The sequence below is a fragment of the Tachysurus vachellii genome, chromosome 3 (assembly GCF_030014155.1).
Source record: "Tachysurus vachellii isolate PV-2020 chromosome 3, HZAU_Pvac_v1, whole genome shotgun sequence".
NCBI classification, from domain to species: domain Eukaryota; kingdom Metazoa; phylum Chordata; class Actinopteri; order Siluriformes; family Bagridae; genus Tachysurus; species Tachysurus vachellii.
Window position 1 is genome coordinate 30,628,165 of NC_083462.1, and position 19,730 is coordinate 30,647,894.

Here is a 19,730-nt window from a genome sequence, read left to right on the forward strand (position 1 = left end):
TCTTAAATGCCATCTTCCTCCGGATCGTGCAATCCTTTTCTTGTTATTGACGTCAATTCTTACGGCTTTCAATTTTATTGTGATGCGATCATGATATACGTTTCCGTCGCTTGCCAATTTTGAGTGCCTGCCAATTTTCAGTTCACCATACAAGGCCTGATTTGGTATACAGTTGTCCTCCATGTGTACAACATGTCCTGCCCATCACATCTAATTCCTGAATCTGACAAATCAGACCTGGCTTCCTGTTTTGATCCTCACAAAGTATCTTATATGAAGTGTCTTATATGAAGATCAGATGTCAAAACAAATTTGACACTAATAGAAATGTCTTTATTTTAAGCGAATGAATAAAAAAAAAAAAAAAAAGAAGAGAGACAGTTGGTTGAAACATGTAGTTGAACTGTAGTTCAACTGGTTTAGCAAGAATAAACAGGAGATGGGAAAAATTCCATCCGAAACTCACCTTGGACTGCATGGGGTGAAATACCAACCTTTGTGGTATGAACACATGTGTACACACACACACACACACACACACACACATTTTGGCTTATGCTCAAATTGTCCTCTGTAACAGTATGTTAGCAATGATTAATGATAAACGTAAGAGGCACATTCCTGACATGTATTCATTAATTGTAAATGATACACACACACACACACACACACACACACACACACACACACACACACACACACATACCAATATTTGAACACAACCCCATAAACTTAATCACACACGAAATTCCAGAGATAAAATGTGTGAGAGAATTATGAGAGAATATATCAGACCGAATTCTCGTCATTTGTCTTTCTTTAACTTAATTACATTCCTTCAGTTTTGTTCGAGTTTTCTAAGCCTGATTACTGGAAGAAGAAAAAAAAACAAAAAAAAAACAGGGTTACTTGTACAACAATCTGCTTTGTTTTCGATTGCTTAGGTTAAACCGAAGCAAGACTTTACAGAAAGTCCAAATGCCTCCACACAATATCTCTCTGCTTACCATTTATATTGATGACATTTATGAGGTTCTGAATTCATTAAAAGATTACTGTAAGTGTAACAAGCAGAATGACTCAACTATCTTTAACTGGAGCATCACTGAACTTTTGCTGAAGCCTGAACTACATGTGAAATGGATGTCTTCACATAAATCTAGATATGTGTCCTGTAACGTTAAAGACTTTGTGCTGACTGTTAACATAAAGGTCTTTTATAAAGCCATCGTATTCCAGCGGTGATCACACACACACCAAACACCAGACCACACTATAACTTTATCACTATTATCTATTAGTCTCTTAGATCAGACAACTGGGTGGTGGAACGAACTTCCCACAGACTCTGTACATCTTCCTGGAATATTTACACTAGCAAAAAAAAAAATTTATTACATCCAAACGAAGATCCAGTCAGTGACCTATTGAACGAGTCTCGATATATTTATTGATAAAGACTTCAAAAACAATTCTGCAAATAGACGTACATGTGATTGATTTCATCTAGAGTTGTGTTGTTTTGTCCAGCTGAGAAAATAAACCGGAACTTAAATGAAGAGCAAGAGCTAGTAGTCTAATAAGTCCAGCTATATAATCAACATCCTGTATTCATCCCACTGTATTTCATCAATAACTAAATTTATCTATTTTATTTTTCTAATGTACAGATAAATGCCACTGTAGTTCATTTCTTATTTTATTTTACCTCTTTGTTTTACCCTTTTATTTCATTTGGTTACATCCCCATTTATAACCCTATTCTATTTACAGTTACATGATTTTTATTGAGGGGCACGGTGGCTTAGTGGTTAGCACGTTCGCCTCACACCTCCAGGGTTGGGGGTTCGATTCCCGCCTCCGCCTTGTGTGTGGAGTTTGCATGTTCTCCACGTGCCTCGGGGGTTTCCTCCGGGTACTCCGGTTTCCTTCCCCGGTCCAAAGACATGCATGGTAGGTTGATTGGCATCTCTGGAAAATTGTCCGTAGTGTGTGATTGTGTGAGTGAAAGAGAGTGTGTGTGTGCCCTGCGATGGGTTGGCACTCCGTCCAGGGTGTATCCTGCCTTGATGCCCGATGACGCCTGAGATAGGCACAGGCTCCCCGTGACCCGAGGTAGTTCGGATAAGCGGTAGAAGATGAATGAGAGTGAGAGTGTTTTTTATTGTTTATAAAACGGACAGTTGAGAAAAGTATTTCACTACCATGTTGTACCGTGTATGTGACCAATAAAATTTTAATTTGAATAGTGTTGAGTCCAATGTTGAGGATTTTCACTCCATTATTAACATCATGTAACTTCTCTTTCAGACCAACATGAAAAAAATCAGTGCAATAGTGTAACAATGCTATAGTAGTTCAGCTTGACTAGTCTCGTGTTATTATTAATAATATACACAACGTAGAGCATTGAAGCATCTCAGATTGATCATATCATTAATTGTGTTATGTATAATAACTTTTATATGTTATTAGTTTCCTCCCTGTTGATCTTTCACGCTTGCTTAATGAGATGCAGCCTGAAAAAGTCTGTTTGGTATTTCTCTGGTGATTTCTGAATAGTTTTCTGGGCAAAGGGCAGAAGTGAAACACCACATATGAAAGAGAAAGAGAGAGAAAGAGAAAGAGAGAGAGAGAGAGAGAGAGAGAGAGAGAGAGAGAGAGAGAGAGAGAGAGAGAGAGAGAGAAAGGGAAAGAAAGAGAGAAAGAGAGAGAGAACGAGAAAGAGAGAAAGAGAAAGAGAGAAAGAGAAAGAGAGAGAGAGAGAGAGAGATATTAAGATATTGCCTGATGGAAAAACACTATACAAGTGCTCTCTCTCTCTCTCTCTCTCTCTCTCTCTCTCTCTCTCTCTCTTTCTTTCTTTCTCTTTCTCTCTCTCTCTTACACACACACACACACACACACACACACACACGACTGCAAAATGTGCATTAAATAGAATAAATTAGCCTAAATATTGCATTTTACATATTTTTGACATTTATTTTTCACACAGCATACAAACTTTATGGGAAGACATGTATTCACACACACATACACACACACACACACACACACACACATACACACACACCGTATCTTTGCTGCAGCTCCTCAGATAGCATCAGGGTCAAGGTCAGCTATGGCAGTGGAGAGAGAGAGAAAGAGGGAATGGAGGAGGAGGAAAAGAACATTATGCCCTCTGATTTTTACAACCCAAAGCTTTATGGCACGCAAAAGGAGTGAACATTTCTACAGCAATAAAATGTTCCAATTAAAGAATGTCTTTTATTTATACCAGAGCCTGGCTTGTACAAAGTATTCTTAAAATCACAGCGGGTATACAATAAGTGGAAAAAAACAAACAAACAAACAAAAGAAAAAACACTTTCTTTCTTTCTTAAGTTCCACATTCAAGTGAAATGTTCTAGATTTTACAATCCTGTTTAAAAAACTGTTAAGATGAAAAAAATTAAAAATGAATAAATGAGCAAAAAGTGAGCTGGTGTCCTGGTTTTAATCTATGCATGGACCTGACATTTTTAAACAAAAAGACATGTTAGAGATACACTGTAGAAATACACTTACACTTTGGTACAGAGACTAGTGAAAGTAGAGAAACCGGATGATGATCATTAGTCCCCTAAACCACCACAACTCCACAGCCTTAAATGTTATAAATTTTGCACTAATGATGAACTGATGTATTTTTCTTCTTCATCGAGAGACTGGAATGAAAGTTAATGGTTTATTTACAAATTACATTTAAACACACACACACACACACACACACACACACGATAAGGGACTGCTCGTGAACCTCACTTCATTAATACACACTAATGCAAACAACAAACTACAGAGTCATTGTGGACAGACTGGCCATCGTGAAGGGCTGCTTTAACAAGCCATGGCTGCCATGTGATGAGAAAGGGTCAGAGCTGCAACAGCAATGGTGTCAAGACAGAGCTACACTTTCTAATCATTCATTCGTTCATTCATTCATTTATTTTCTACCGCTTATCCGAACTACCTCCGCGTCATCTCAGGCGTCATCGGGCATTAAGGCAGAATACACCCTGGACGGAGTGCCAAACCATCACAGGGCGCACACACACACACTCTCATTCACTCACGCAACATGCAAGGAGAACATGCAAACTCCACACACACAAGGCGGAGGCGGGAATCGAACCTCCAACCCTGGAGGTGTGAGGCGAACGTGCTAACCACTAAGCCACCGTGCCCCCCTACTATATAATCAAGGGTAACAAATTCAAACACTTGCATGAAATATATTTTGTGAATTCTCAAACAAGTTTTTTTATCCTGTCCAAATTACACACACACACACACACACAGCTATAGATGAAGCAGAGACAAGAGAGAGAGAGAGAGAGAGAGAGAGAGAGAGAGAGAGAGAGAGAGACCACTTGAATGTGAGTGAGTGAGTGTTGAGTGAAAACACTGCACACCTCAGCAGTGTTTTCAAGTTCACTACCACCAGACAAAGACACCATTCTAGTGACAAGAAGAAAAAAAATAGGAGGGGGTTTTTGATTGGAGCCTGGAACTGGAATTTCGAAAGAAGGTGCTACATAGCTCTAAATATTTGTTGTTTCGGTTGGCATGGCAACCAATGCTGGGCCAAGCAGTTTGACAACAAAATCTCTCTCTCTCTCTCTCTCTCTCTCTCTCTCTCTTTCTCTCTCTCTCTCTCTCTCTCTCTCTCTCTCTCTCTCTCTTTTTCTCTCTCACAGTAATAAAGACACACTGACATGCTGCTTGTCAGCCTCACTGAGGTGAAAGATGTAAACACAATATCCATCACTCAAATATTCACCAGATTTCCACCTCCTTTTTTTGTGTGTGGAAATTCATAAACTCTGAGACAAGTACGTACACATAATCACACATAAACCGACACTTCAACTGAAGAGCCTTCTTGACGTTTAATTTGATAAGAAGATTATTTCCTGGAACAGAACACAATCATAACCCAAGCTCTTTTCAGTGTAAGCGTGAATCTAAACTTTTCTGATCACATCAAATGCGATAATTACAAATGTTATCGCATTAAAGATAAACCTAACTGTCTAAAATCTGTGCAAATCAATATTAAATACAAACTACATTACCCAAGACATTTGATCCTGTAAGGCTGCATGAAATGTGCTCTTCTTTGGGCTTAAGTAACAGGCAGCCTGTGTGTGGTGTGTGTGTGTGTGTGTGTGTGTGTGTGTGTGTGTGTGTGTGTGTGTGTGTGTGTGTGTGTGTGTGTGTGTGTGTGTGTGTGTGTTTGTGTGAGTGCGTATGTGTGTGTGTGTAAGAGGTCTCTGGTCTGGTGATAGCACAGGTCTCCAGAGACCGCAAGAGAACTAGAGAGTGTGAGAGAGTAAGTATGAGGGCTGCTCCAAGCCAATGTGTATCAGATTGAGTCTAACAGCTATGAAATGTGATCACAGATCAATATTATACACCGCTCAAGAGGGAGGACAAGAGAAGAGCAAGAGCACCGAAGCACTGGGAGGAAGCCGTGTTACTCGAGCTCATGTTGAGAGAAGCATACAAATGTCACTTGAGGTAAAGTAGATTTTTTTTTTTGTTTTTTTTAGTTTGTTGCTTTCTCAGGTGGAAATTTCTCAGAGGTTGTATAAACACTTTCATATAAACCTAAGCATGGTTTCAGTCCAACTCATAAAGCTAAACAGCTAAACAACTCTCCCACAGTCATCTTCTCTTCTTTATATGATCGCTTACTGTATCTCACCTGGTAGAAAAAAAAATAAATAAAAAAATAAAAAAAACCTTTCTAGAAACCTTTCTCAAATTTAGACGTAGTTTCCAGGCTAACCACATCAACCCCCAATCGTGAGTTTGTCATAATAAAGATACTAAAAGCCCTCCTATGTATCACCCAACTTTCACCTCACAACACAACACTTGATAACTTCAGTGTGGCTGGAAGACCAGACCACAGGTAGCTTTAAAGACGAAGAGAAGAGAAGAGAAGAGAAGAGAAGAGAAGAGAAGAGAAGAGAAGAGAAGAGAAGAGAAGAGAAGAGAAGAGATGCTCTGCAGGCCATTTTGCATTGCTGGTCGGAGACAGACAGAGAGAGAATGGCAAAATACAAATAAATAAATAAATAAATAAAACATGGTAATACTCAGAAGGAGGAAAGATCATATGGCACAATTTAGTGAACAGCACTTCACATTTACTGTAGCTCGCTAGCTAATTCATTGCAGAACACCTTTAGTCACAACTATCAATATAACAAGTTTGCAGGAAAACAACCTTGTGTTATGCTTGCTAAATTTTATTTTAAAATTCAAATGATCAAGGTTGATAGATAGATAGATAGATAGATAGATAGATAGATAGATAGATAGATAGATAGATAGATAGATAGATAGATAGATAGATAGATAGATAAGCAGATGGACATGATGTAATGACACTGTAAATATAAAAAGCTGATTTTTCCATTTATTTAATATCACACTTCAAACCCCACCATGTTCAAACCAAATCTAAAACTGTGATATCATTTAAAACAATTTATATGGAAAGCTATGTCCACTAGCATAACATTTAATACAAGCTGGATTAGAAAACGTGGGATTCCTGGTTAAAATTTCCTACAAAGGCACAACCAGCATGGCTGAGAACAGGCAGCCCTCTAACTTACAGCCCTCTAACAACAACTTGACACTTCTAATGAACAGAGGATTTGAGCTGCAAGCATACAGCTTTGTAGAAGAAGGAAGACTCAGTCTGGAGTCTTCGAGGATTTTTGGGAATTTAAAGAAAAAGAGGAAAACATAGAAAGAGAAAGAATCAGTGTCACAGTAACACGAGGGAAAGCATGGTTAGCTAAGGGGAAATTGCTCGCTGAACTAGAGATGGCTTCATAATATTTTCACTAATGTTGTCTAGAAAAGCCTCAGGTCAGGAAAAAAAAAGGAAACGGTATTTAGAGTCAAATTAGAATGCCATTCAATTATAGTGCAAAAAAAGCCACAAGCGTTTGACGAAGAAGGAACAACAGATTCCTGGTACACGACACTGAATTTTGAGGATGTAGAGAAAAAAAAAAAGTAAATTTCCCTACATAACAAGAGAGATCATGCTCTAAGAATAGTTCTATTAATATACAAAAAAAAAAAAAAAGAAAGGCATAAGGTAGAAAATAATTCTCCAATTTGTTGCTTTAGTCAGCAATAATCATAACACAAGAGTGAGGATCATTTTCGATCCATGGTCGGTATAACTCATATTAAGAGGTACTTAGTCAATTTACCCATCACTGATGTCTTTGTAGATGTCTGCGCAAACCTTGCACATAATGCCATCTGGCCCAATTACAGCATTAATAATTCATTAATAATTGACCAGATCGAACTCAACACACAGCTGTGTACATTACAGAGGCCAGGCTTTGCTGAAATCATTAAATACTTAATGGCAGGGTAAGTATAAAGGCACTTATCTCCACAAAGTTAGAGTATAAAGGCATAATATAAAAGCATGCATTTTTTGCGTTCGTCTGCAGTTTGTAATGGTGTCATAGAAAACAGCTCACATCATAAGCCATCTGTGGCTACAGACCAAAAAGAAATTAAGAGAATGACACCTACACAACTTCCAGTAACAGTTTGCTACCCGTAAGCCTGTGTGCTTGCTTCACAATATACGAAAAACCCACAACATCATAATGTTAATCTCTAATGTGCCAGTTCAAGACAAAGGTAACAGCTATTGTCATGTTTATACAATGCACAATGTGTCTGGAACATAGTCACAAATACATCTTCACCTTTCCCTATATAACTGTCTGTGTATAGGAGAGGGAAAGACATGATTGAGTATGCATTCAAAATGCTGAGAAGTGTGTGTATGAGAGCTGGTTGGAGCAAGGGGCTCCTAAAGACCACCGTCACCATACACCATACGAGGGGGATATGGGCTGGAAAAGCTTCAGCGCAGAGCACCACATTGTTGGGCACCTGTACAAACAGTACAGCCCATGAGCTCAGCGACACGGTGCTGTGTAATAACTACTGATCATTCCCTTGAATCAGACACACACATTTCTGTTAAAGGTTTTGACGCAGCCTTCCAGCAAAAAGAAATCAAACAGGCTCCTTGAATATTATCCCGTTAGGAAAGGGCTAACCTGTCTGTCACATGTCAGGTTTAGGCCCAAATAAGCGTCTGGTTCACGGCTGGACGTCGGCGACCCAGAGAGTTAGAAAAGTTGGTTCACCTGTGAGCAGACAGGTTGGAGTGCTAGTCAATTAAGCACGTTGGCAGCTTCACAAAGCAACCACAGTGTGGCCAGAAGAACCTGTTCTGTGTGTGTGTGTGTGTGTGTGTGTGTGTGTGTGTGTGTGTGTGTGTGTGTGTGTGTGTGTGTGTGTGTGTGTTTGTGTGTGTGTACACAATTCTCTAAATAGACCTGCATAACCTTAACAGGCTGCCAACATTAGGGCGTGGGTGATTTCACTTAAATGTTAACGGACACATTTGGATTCATAAGGTAAATTAGCTGGAAAGAGAACAGACACATGAACGCATACATTTGCACGCTCGAGGCCATAAATTATCCACTCCCTACTGCGAACGGGTTGCTTATCCTCCAAAGCCATGGAGGACAAATCCAAATATTACACCTTAAGAAATATGGTAGACTACCTCTAGTACTGCTGGTCTTTTATACACATTAATGTGCAGCTATGTACAGTAACTTGTACTACTGAAAGTAATATGAAGTATGTTTAAAAAGCCTTTGACCTGTGTGACTTTAACTGTCCTATAGATACCAGTCAACTGCAACAGACTATCCTTCATGTTCCATAGTGAAGTCACAAAATACATCTCAATCTGAATTATCACATACAGATAATAAGTGCAATCAATGAGTCCCTGGATTTAATAAGTGACAATGTAACAGCAATTAATCATCATGCTTCAATGGCAATTAATTAGGAGTGCTAATAAACTCTGAATGGTGGCCCACCTCCCTCCCCTTGGGAGACTTTTGGGAATCACTGTCTGCGCTTTTTTGTTGCGCTGTACAGATACATTAATTAAAGGAGCTCTCGGAGATAACTTAACATGTCATGAAACAAGGCGAGGCATTTCTCTCTGCTAAGGTGAAGGGCAATATGGTGATGGATGAACAGCTGAAGAAGAGGGAGACAATATTGATAATGTAATTCCACTGTCTGCAGCCATAAAAAGACATAAAACTGACAGGCTTGAGACTGCAAAGGCTGTAAAAGTGCATGCACACCGATGGCTGAATGATTTGACATGATATTTCAACCTTTTACTGCCACACCATCAATCAGGAGGTAAAAGGCTGCTCTGACATATAGTTCCAGCCTTTCATATTTTGCACTGACACTGAAAATTAAAAGTACATAAAGTACTCAGCCTTAATAATCTTGCTTTAATCATGAGAATAATTAAGAAAGCATACGTACGTCTTGTGTTAGATCAGTATTAATAAGCCAGCTCATATTTCAGGCAAGTGCAAGGTCTATAAACTAAAGAAAGAAATGTACTCATCATTGACTATGTTCTTCTACTTCCTTGAGAAAACATTCATTAGGGTTCAGTCAAAATCCAACGCTAATCAAGATGATTCTGACACTGAAACCTTGTTCTGGGTAAAAAACAACAACAACAGCAACAGTTGCTTCTGTCTCAGTTCTAAAAGCAGAGAAAGAAATGACATTTAACAAATTAGCCAGTAATAGCAAACAGTGAACATTTCGGAGAATGGCTTTTGACAGGTATGTAACAGAGCTAAGGCGGCGCACACGCCGTATTCAATTATGCAGCTGGGTCACGGTCAACAGTTCAGGGTCAAGGCATTGCTTCACCAACAGGTTTGTTTTAAAGAGTTGAGGGTGGCAGGTGACACAGAACATTTGGTGCAAGTCACACAAGCACAATGGCAGCACTATGGTGGCCCTACATGAAAATTCTACATTTTTCAGAACCGTTCATTTCACTCTATCACTCACATGCTCACTATCACTCACATGCTCACTATCACTCACATGCTCACTCTATCACTCACATGCTCACTCTATCACTCACATGCTCACTCTATCACTCACATGCTCACTCTATCACTCACATGCTCACTATCACTCACATGCTCACTCTATCATTCACATGCTCACTATCACTCACATGCTCACTCTATCACTCACATGCTCACTATCACTCACATGCTCACTCTATCACTCACATGCTCACTCTATCACTCACATGCTCACTCTATCACTCACATGCTCACTCTATCACTCACATGCTCACTCCATCACTCACATGCTCACTCCATCACTCACATGCTCACTCTATCACTCACATGCTCACTCTATCACTCACATGCTCACTCCATCACTCACATGCTCACTCCATCACTTACATGCTCACTCTATCACTCACATGCTCACTCTATCACTCGCATGCTCACTCTATCAATCACAAGCTCACTCAATCACTAAAATGCTCACTCTATCACTAAAATGCTCACTCCATCACTCACATGCTCATTCCATCACTCATGCTCACTCCATCACTCACATGCTCACTCCATCACTCACATGCTCACTCCATCACTCACATGCTCACTCCATCACTCACATGCTCACTCCATCACTCACATGCTCACTCCATCACCCTATTATTCAATTAAAAAGTAAAATATTCAGCACTATATACACTGTGTCCCTATATTATATTAGTGAGGTGAAGATTTCCAAGACCAAAGTGCTGCAACATGAATAACATACATTCATGAAGAATAATTTGCTTCAACAAAAAGAATTCCACATATTCAGTTTTAGAAACCCTCCCACACCAAATCATAAATCTGAAATATTTTGGTTGTCTTTTACTGAATATTCTTGCCTATCCACAACCTTCAGCAGTAAAGAGAGAAAAGAAATGCTATGAAAGAAAATTAAATGGCTCTAGGAGCGAACAGAAAAAACGGATACTGTCTACTGTATGTGAAGAATATTCTGTTAGGATATACTCTATGGTAAAATAATTCCTGGCCTTTATCGTAGTCCTTGTCCAATTTCCAGCTTCTTTCCTGCTTCATTTTTCAAACTTAATCACTGAACATTTCATTTCTTAGAAACAAGATAATATACAGAATCTGTAATTCAGCTTGAATAGATATTAGATGTAAGGATGCTACGCACACTCATGGTTTCCATTTCTTTCTGCAGTCTTTAGATAGAGATTTCATAGATTTAATAGTCTGAGTCCTGCCCAAGCTCTACATATGGAGAACACCTGTTTTTTATGAAGCCTTTAACTGCCAACCAACAGGGACATATTAGAGCACAACAGGTTCTCGTATTACAGGATTTTTTATTTGTTGATTGAAATAAACGAATGCGATCAATGATTTTCCTTGAAACCGGTGCTAACAGTTTTCCCAAAACTCCACCAAATATCCAGCAATTTCTTGATGACCTTCCTGGTATTATGCGTGAGGTAGTGATATCGGCCATAAAGGAAAAAATATGCATATTGTCCACGAGGACACAGCTGGCTAAGCAAACAGCTCATTGAGGGACAGGATTTTTTGTCTTCTTCTTCCTCAACAGCTGAAACAACAGCAGTTCTTGGAGGGGAAAACCTCTGTGGAATTAGTGATCACGTTGATACTAAGCCAAGGAAAAGGACACTAGGCAGAACTACAGAAAGTCCCAATCTCTCCCAGCATACAGTACAAGAGTACACACACTGCTATCGCTCTCACACACTACTGGAGCAACAATAGTGTAATGTGCCGGAAAAGGTAAGAAATACGTTTTCTAAAATTATAAAAGGACATGAAGACATGAAGAATGAACATCCATCCTCCATAAGAGGAATTCCAGTTCTGTGCAGAATGTAGACTTGGGTGTGTGTATGCCTCTATGCATGTATGTATGTATGTAAGGGTGTGAATGTCTGTGTTGGGTAAATAGAAGGTGGTTTCATTACTGTATGTGTGTCGACAGTGAGAGAGCTCAGGAAGTTGACCCCTCTCACGTGTGCTCTCAGCTCTTCTGGAAAGAACACAACACAATGGAGGCCCACTAAAAACTTGTTTTCAAGGCAACGGATTTCCTGCCTGTACTTGTAGTAAGGACAGACGTACAGAGACTGTGTGTGTATGTGTGTGTGTGTGTGTGTGTGTGTGCATGTGTGAACCCTCTCTTTACTTTAAGAGACCATGTGCAGCACAAACACAATGGCATGGGTCACACCCCCGTTTATGTTGGCTTTACTGAGCTGCTGAGGGACTGGTGGAAAAATGGGGGGGAGGGGGATCAGGAGAAGGAAAAAAAAATAAAGGTTAACACAAACGCACTCTGAGACTTAACCACTTCAGCTGACACGAATGTTCATATAAAACCACATGCCTCAACTGTATGAACACATTTCCCATTATGTAAATATTCATTAGTCTCTCAGTAAGGGCACTAAAAGGAAATGACAGTGCTGAAATCTGGATAATAATGAGATACACAGATCCATAAAATCAGACCCATGTTCTTTTTTTTAGCATTTCTCTACACTGGCCTCAAATCCACAAAATAACAACATGCCATAAATGAAATGCCATTCTCTCCTGCACATTTAAACAATCAGCGCTGCAAGTGTTTTACCATTTTAGCTTGGAATAAGAAAACTCAGCTAACTCCTGACTCCTAAATTCTGTGTCTGCCAGATAATCGCTGGGCATGAAAAGCTCTGGACTGAAGCCTATTCAATATTGTCTGTATTTTCACTGTCTGTATTTTCTCAGCCCCTGATAAAGTTCAACCACAACAAATACCTTCTCAGAAATGTCCATTCCAGTCTTTCCAACCTCTGGCCACCATATGTCTGACCTCAGGGCTATAAATTAGACTTTTTAAACAGACTTTCTAAACCGCACACTGACCTCAGGCATTCAGAGATGGACTGCACACTTCACAACAGCATCAAATGGACTTGGATGGATTTATTGGGGTTTTTCTGAGCTAAACTATCTGTTGCTGTTTCTATTGCCATTTGCAATTGGGTTGTCTTTAATGAGTCTTCAGAATTTGTCACGGTCTTCAGAATTAGGTGACTACTCTAACAATGTTTCAAGCCCATGATAATTTGTGATTATTTTAGAAATTCAACAGCTATGTTACATCATACTATCTGATAGGTATATTAATAGTTTTTTTGTGAGATTTTGTATCAGATAGCTGAGAGGAAACAATAATATAATCTCTCCCCCCCCCCCTCCCCCCACATATACCCCTCTACCCCCTGTGTCCCACCCACTAACAATTTAGGCCTAACAATTTCTTAGACACACAGACACATATTCCCTCTCGCGCTCTCTCTCTCTCTCTGTCTGTCTCTTTCTCTCTCTCTGTCCAGCTACAGCGCCAGGGTTCTGATTTACTCTTAGGCAAGTCTGGAGATAGCCGCTAAGATTGCAGCCACACCCAGACAATGAACATACTTTTGACAGGATTGCTTGGTGATCTTTGACCTCTCCTCCATTAGAATCTAGATGATTTCTTATAACAGGGTAAAGGGCAATGACCTTGGTACAGACGAAGTCATTTATATTAGGCTTTTATACGGGTTTAAGGCAGACAAAAGTACAGAGAGAACGACTGAGATGTCTGCATGTTATTGCTCCTCAATGTTCTGCTGAACTGACACTTGAACAGACATGTTAGTAGGTCTGTTTAACTGACACCTAAACAGACCTAGTATGTAGTCTAGAGACAAAAGACAGAAGTCACAGTTCCCACGCCGAACTGGACTGTACTGGACATTCCAGTTTCTGTTAATGGGGAAAACATTATAATACACTGAATGAGGATGCAGGATGATACCTTCATGCTGTAATATTTAAGCTTTGACTCAACAATCATGTAAACCAAAACTTCATTAGACCATTGTGTTTCACATATATAATGAATAAAAACAAATGAAGCTGGTCAGAAATAATACAAAATACTACTCATACATTCATATACAGAGAAATTGCATTGTCATTGCTTGAATCCTGAAGCAATACACACAAGTAATAACACAATAACACAATAATCGTGTACATAGACATTATGTACCCAAACACACATTTAGTTGTTTTTTGTGTGTGTGTGTGTGTGTGTGTGTGTGTGTGTGTGTGTGTGTGTGTGTGTTTTTACAACATTATAATCTTCCTAATTAATCAATACACTCAAGACATGTTTAGGAGAATCTGTACTCTTGTTCAAGTCTTGCTTATCCTGATCCTCAGGGGAGGAAGCTGAGAATTATGATGCTCGGTGACTGTAATCCTTGACTGATATCTAAAAATCTGTCAACAGCTCCATCACATACATACTACACACTGATGACTTTTTTTTATCCTCAGTCGTTGCTACTGCTGATGGCAATACAATTCTTAACTTTCTTGTTGTCTCTTTATCTCAGCTTACCAGTGCAACAGTTTGTGTTGTCCAACAGCTTCTATTAGCCTCCAGATCCCATTTTGGATTTAAATATTATTATCCCCTTCACTGCAGATGACAAAGGGGAATGATTAGGGGTGAGTGGCGTTGCAAAGTCTCTGGATTAGGGTCTTAATATGTTCCTATCTAGATATATATACCCTCAGTCTCTTTATTAGGAACACCTGTACACTCATTCCATTATCTAATGAGCCAGTATAGCAGTTAATGTTCACATCAAACATAAAAATGGGGAGAACAAAATGATCTTAGTCACGGGCTGGATTGAGTATTTCAGAAACTGGTTGTCTCCTGGGATTTTCAGACTACTTTGCGATGACAGGGGACAAAGGCGAATGTCCAGATTAGCAGAATTTATGGTAAACAACCACTCTTTAAAACCGCCGTGAGCAGAAAGGCATCTACAAATATAAAATATATACTTCTTATAAGACTTAAATAAACAATATGTGAGATAAAATCATATTATAATACTATATTATATTATATTATATTATATTATATTATATAACATAATATTATGTTATATAATATTGGAACTTAAAAAAAAAGATAATAATACATTTCTGATTTTAAGGAGGGGGCACGGTGGCTTAGTGGTTAGCACGTTTGCCTCACACCTCCAGGGTTGGGGGTTCGATTCCCGCCTCCGCCTTGTGTGTGTGGAGTTTGGATGTTCTCCCCGTGCCTCGGGGGTTTCCTCCGGGTACTCCGGTTTCCTCCCCCGGTCCAAAGACATGCATGGTAGGTTGATTGGCATCTCTGGAAAATTGTCCGTAGTGTGTGATTGCGTGAGTGAATGAGAGTGTGTGTGTGTGTGTGCCCTGCGATGGGTTGGCACTCCGTCCAGGGTGTATCCTGCCTTGATGCCCGATGACGCCTGAGATAGGCACAGGCTCCCCGTGACCCGAGGTAGTTCGGATAAGCGGTAGAAGATGAATGAATGAATGAATGAATGATTTTAAGGAAATGGGGTAAAATTAAAATCCTATGAAAAAAAATACAACCACTAACTTTTTTAGGCATTAATGTGTAGTTATGATTATGATTTTATTCTAATATGTCACTGAAGCTTCAACGTCACTATGCTTCAACGTCATATGTTTTTGGGCAGTGGCCTGAAACGTGCCAGAGAGCGCAAATAAGTTTGACTTACTTTAGGGCTGATGTCAAATTCCTGGTCGAAAAAACAAACAAAATGTTTACATAACCATATATAGATTCGAAAAATACCAGCCGACGACTTAATCCAAGCACTGATATGTAATATTGTGTATTTTACATTATGTTTACGCTGTTATATGTATCGCTTTAGTTATTTGTCTTGTAAAACTAGAGAGGGAATTTTGAGACTCTCCCTAAAAGCCGACGCGTCCTGTGACATGCTGTCACTCCACTGGAAACCCCGCCCCCCTCGCATTCCCATTGGCTGAACAGGGAAACGTCTCACCACTGTGACTTCACGTAACATTTTTTTTAAACCAAACAATTCTCCAGTACGTTTCAGAATCGAACTAAATCTCTCTCGTCTATATTTCTGTACAGATTTTAATTTTAAAATCTCGACGCCAAGAATGACTTCTTACGCCCGTCATTCTCTTTAAAAAATAATTCGTGTCCCCTTATAAACATTTCAAACCGCTATTAAAACGTTATATTCGATAAAACAGAAACACGATATAAATCCCTCTACAGTCCAAAACATCTAAGCGCGTAACTAGATAGTCAAAAACAATACGTAATCCCATAATGCACCGTGCGTCGACTTGAAGCATTACATCATCCCATAATGCACTGCGCGGAGAAGAATCTTCTGGTGGTTGTCTAGGCAACGTGCCTTATCTGAACACAGTGAAACGCCCCACGAATCGCCTCCAGCCAATAAGAGACTTCAGGCATGACATCATTGGGAGGCCTATTTTTAGTGTTGCAGCGGTAGGAGATAAGGTTGGCCTCCACGCTGGAGGAGCTCAGAGTATACAGACTTCACTACAGAGGAACAACTGAGACAGAGAGAAGTGCTGACATCCAAAATAAAAGTTTAAAACCGTGTGCTTTCCGATCGCAGACACTTTTAAATCTCATAACAGGACCAGATCCGTTTGTTTTGATCGGTTCTTTCAGTGGTTTGGTTCGTTTTTGAGAACTTTTCCTTCGCGCTAAAGTTTGTTATGGGACAGAAGGAGTGTAACCTGTGAAGTTTGAAGCTTTCTGACACTTCAGTCCAGAGATAAGCTGAAAGAAGACGAAGGTAAAGTCGGGAAAAGTTTTGGTTTCTCTTTCTATGTCTACTAAGATGGAAACTACTTTCTACGACGACTCTCTGAACGGCGCGTTCACGCAGCACGACGGCGCCGCGTTCGGATACAACGCCAAAGCGCTGAAGCACAACATGACGCTGAACCTGTCGGACCCGAGCAGCGCGCTCAAGCCGCACCTGCGACCCAAAGTCAGTGACATCCTCACGTCGCCGGACGTGGGCCTGCTCAAGTTGGCCTCTCCCGAGCTGGAGCGCCTGATCATTCAGTCCAGTAACGGTCTGATTACCACGACTCCAACGCCAACCCAGTTCCTGTGTCCCAAAAATGTCACGGACGAACAAGAAGGTTTCGCCGAGGGATTCGTGCGAGCGCTGGCCGAGCTTCATCACCAGCATATGCCGCCCAACGGCGTCACCACGACCCCTCAGACAACGATCAACAACTCCATGGCGCCCGTGTCGTCGGTGGCAGGAGGATCCGTGTACAACTCCGTGCGCTCGGAGCCACCGGTCTACGCCGACCTGAGCACGTTTAACCCGGCTATCACCACGGCACCGAGCTTCACCAGCGCCAACCCGGCCATGAGCAGCTACACAACCACGTCTATGCCACCACCACAGCAGCAGCAACAGCACACCATGGCCGTGCAGCACCCGCGCCTGCAGGCGCTCAAAGAGGAGCCGCAGACGGTGCCCGAGATGCCCGGGGAGACTCCACCGCTCTCGCCCATCGACATGGAGAGCCAGGAGCGCATCAAAGCCGAGCGCAAACGCATGCGCAACCGCATCGCCGCTTCCAAGTGCCGCAAGAGGAAGCTGGAGAGAATCTCCCGCCTCGAGGATAAGGTCAAGACACTCAAGTCGCAAAACTCAGAGCTGGCATCCACCGCCAATATGCTGCGCGAACAGGTCGCACAACTCAAGCAGAAAGTCATGAACCACGTCAACAGCGGCTGTCAGCTCATGTTGACGCAGCAGCTGCAGACATTCTGAAAAGGGAGAGAAAGGACGAATGGAGTTGTCACGTAACGGACTGAAAGGACACGCTAACCAGAGGCGTCAGGTCGGTAAAAGCATCTCTACTAGCAATAGTCCAACAGGACCGGGAACTGTGTGACCGCGCGCCTTTGCGCTTTGGCGCGTTAAAGGATGGCCGGATTGGAGTTCAAAACTCCTCCGACTGCGTTCACTGGTGACAAACCGGGGCACAACCGGACAGCATGAGAGCCTCGCACTGTTACATTGTTGTTTCTTCTTTTTTCCTAATGACAGAAAGAGACTCAACCTTGCTCGTTTTGACCAAGTTGTGCATGGACCTAAGCTTTACAGGAGCACTCAGTATTAGAAGAAAGACAGAACTGTGTAAGAACGCGCCAAAAGCACGAAGTTGCGTCCAATTAAGTTTGGGAAAAAAACTTGTTGACAAAAGCTGCCTGACTTCTGAGTTGCAATGTAATTTTTTTCTGCTCTTAAACGGAATCAAATTGACGTTGAGTTAGTTGAGCTTCAGCAGTTTCTTTTTCTAAAAAGTTTTTTAATGAGGTTTCACTCATTGTTATGTGTAAATAAAGACAAAGAGGAGTACTTAAGTTTACCATTTGTAATAAAAGTTCTACATAATTTTTTTTATGTTTGTTTCCTGGTCTCATCAGAAACTAATCAATATTTATGAACTGTATTAAAAGTATGTCAAACGAAAACAGTGTTCTCTTGTCTCTATGGAAATGTCCATATTCTTACCAACACACACGTCTGTCCATGTGATGCATAACATGAAGGAGATTAAAGCAAAGGTGCATGTATCTCTTCTCTAACACACCAATACATCAAATATATTTTGTTCACTTAATTATTTATAGTAAATATAATACACAGTAACTTCCACACAATTTGTTAGTCTGACCAGAAGCCTAATGATGATGATGATATTTTTCATTCATCTACAGTTCCAAAATATAGAAATAGTTAAAGTGTGAATACAAGTGTGTCTGAATACAGATACTATTTTATCCACTTTAATATCAACTAAACCTGATAAATAACTGGCTTGATCAGTGAAGTGTTTATGAACAGATAAATCAGCAAACTGCTGGATGGAATTGTGCACCAATTAATATTAGAACATTTACATTACATTCACTGAGTGATTTTATTTGTGAAACAATGTCCTGAGCTATAAGACAATAAAATATAGCACCTTTATATATACCCTTATAGGCTACATTAGTATAATTATAATTGCCCACTTTTATAGTTGACTATAAACAGTGATTCACAAATATACATTCAGTTCATTTCACTGTAACAACAATAAACCTTGTTAGCATTTTAATTCAATATCCAAAAATAAGTTTACATTCATTTAACAAAAATGGATGTATTATTTAATAACTGTAGAACAGATCCAGCTTAATAAGGTCGATTATAAAACTTCTATAGACACGTCTATGATTTTGATCTCGCTCTAGCTGGTTCCTCGTCAATTACGGTTTTGTACCCCTAGAGGGCGCCATCACTCCACGTTAAATCAGTGCAGGTACCCTTCAGGGAAGACACCCCACTAAGTACCCCACTTGCCATAAACACAGGGTTTTCTCTACGCTAGAACAACCACATCGACCCCGCAAAAGCCTGATCACCAGCTGTTTAGGTGTTTTGGATTATATGTGTTGTCTGGTAAATTAACTTAAACAACATTGTTATTATTACAATACAAAACAATGTGTTAGTGTTATATGTGTACAAGATGTGAATGTGAATTTAAAGTTGCAGCTGATCAGATATATAACTTAATTCCTACACCAAAATGTTTATACCAATGGTTTTGTGTTCAATATACAATATATTATACGTATAATATACAATATATTATATTACTTTAACGTCTATACAATGAGTCACATTCCTTGTATACTCTAGTGTTGTAAAGCACTGTTGGGTTTCTCATAAGGCT

The 19,730-nt window shown here is 40.1% G+C and overlaps 1 protein-coding gene across 1 annotated transcript; it reads left to right on the forward strand.

Moving 5' to 3' along the window:
- Positions 1-16,436: 16,436 nt before the first annotated feature.
- On the forward strand, positions 16,437-18,477 carry jun (Jun proto-oncogene, AP-1 transcription factor subunit). Its single transcript, XM_060866726.1, has one exon. The coding sequence runs from the start codon at positions 16,802-16,804 to the stop codon at positions 17,768-17,770; it is 969 nt and encodes a 322-aa protein (XP_060722709.1). The 5' UTR covers positions 16,437-16,801; the 3' UTR covers positions 17,771-18,477.
- Positions 18,478-19,730: the final 1,253 nt, after the last annotated feature.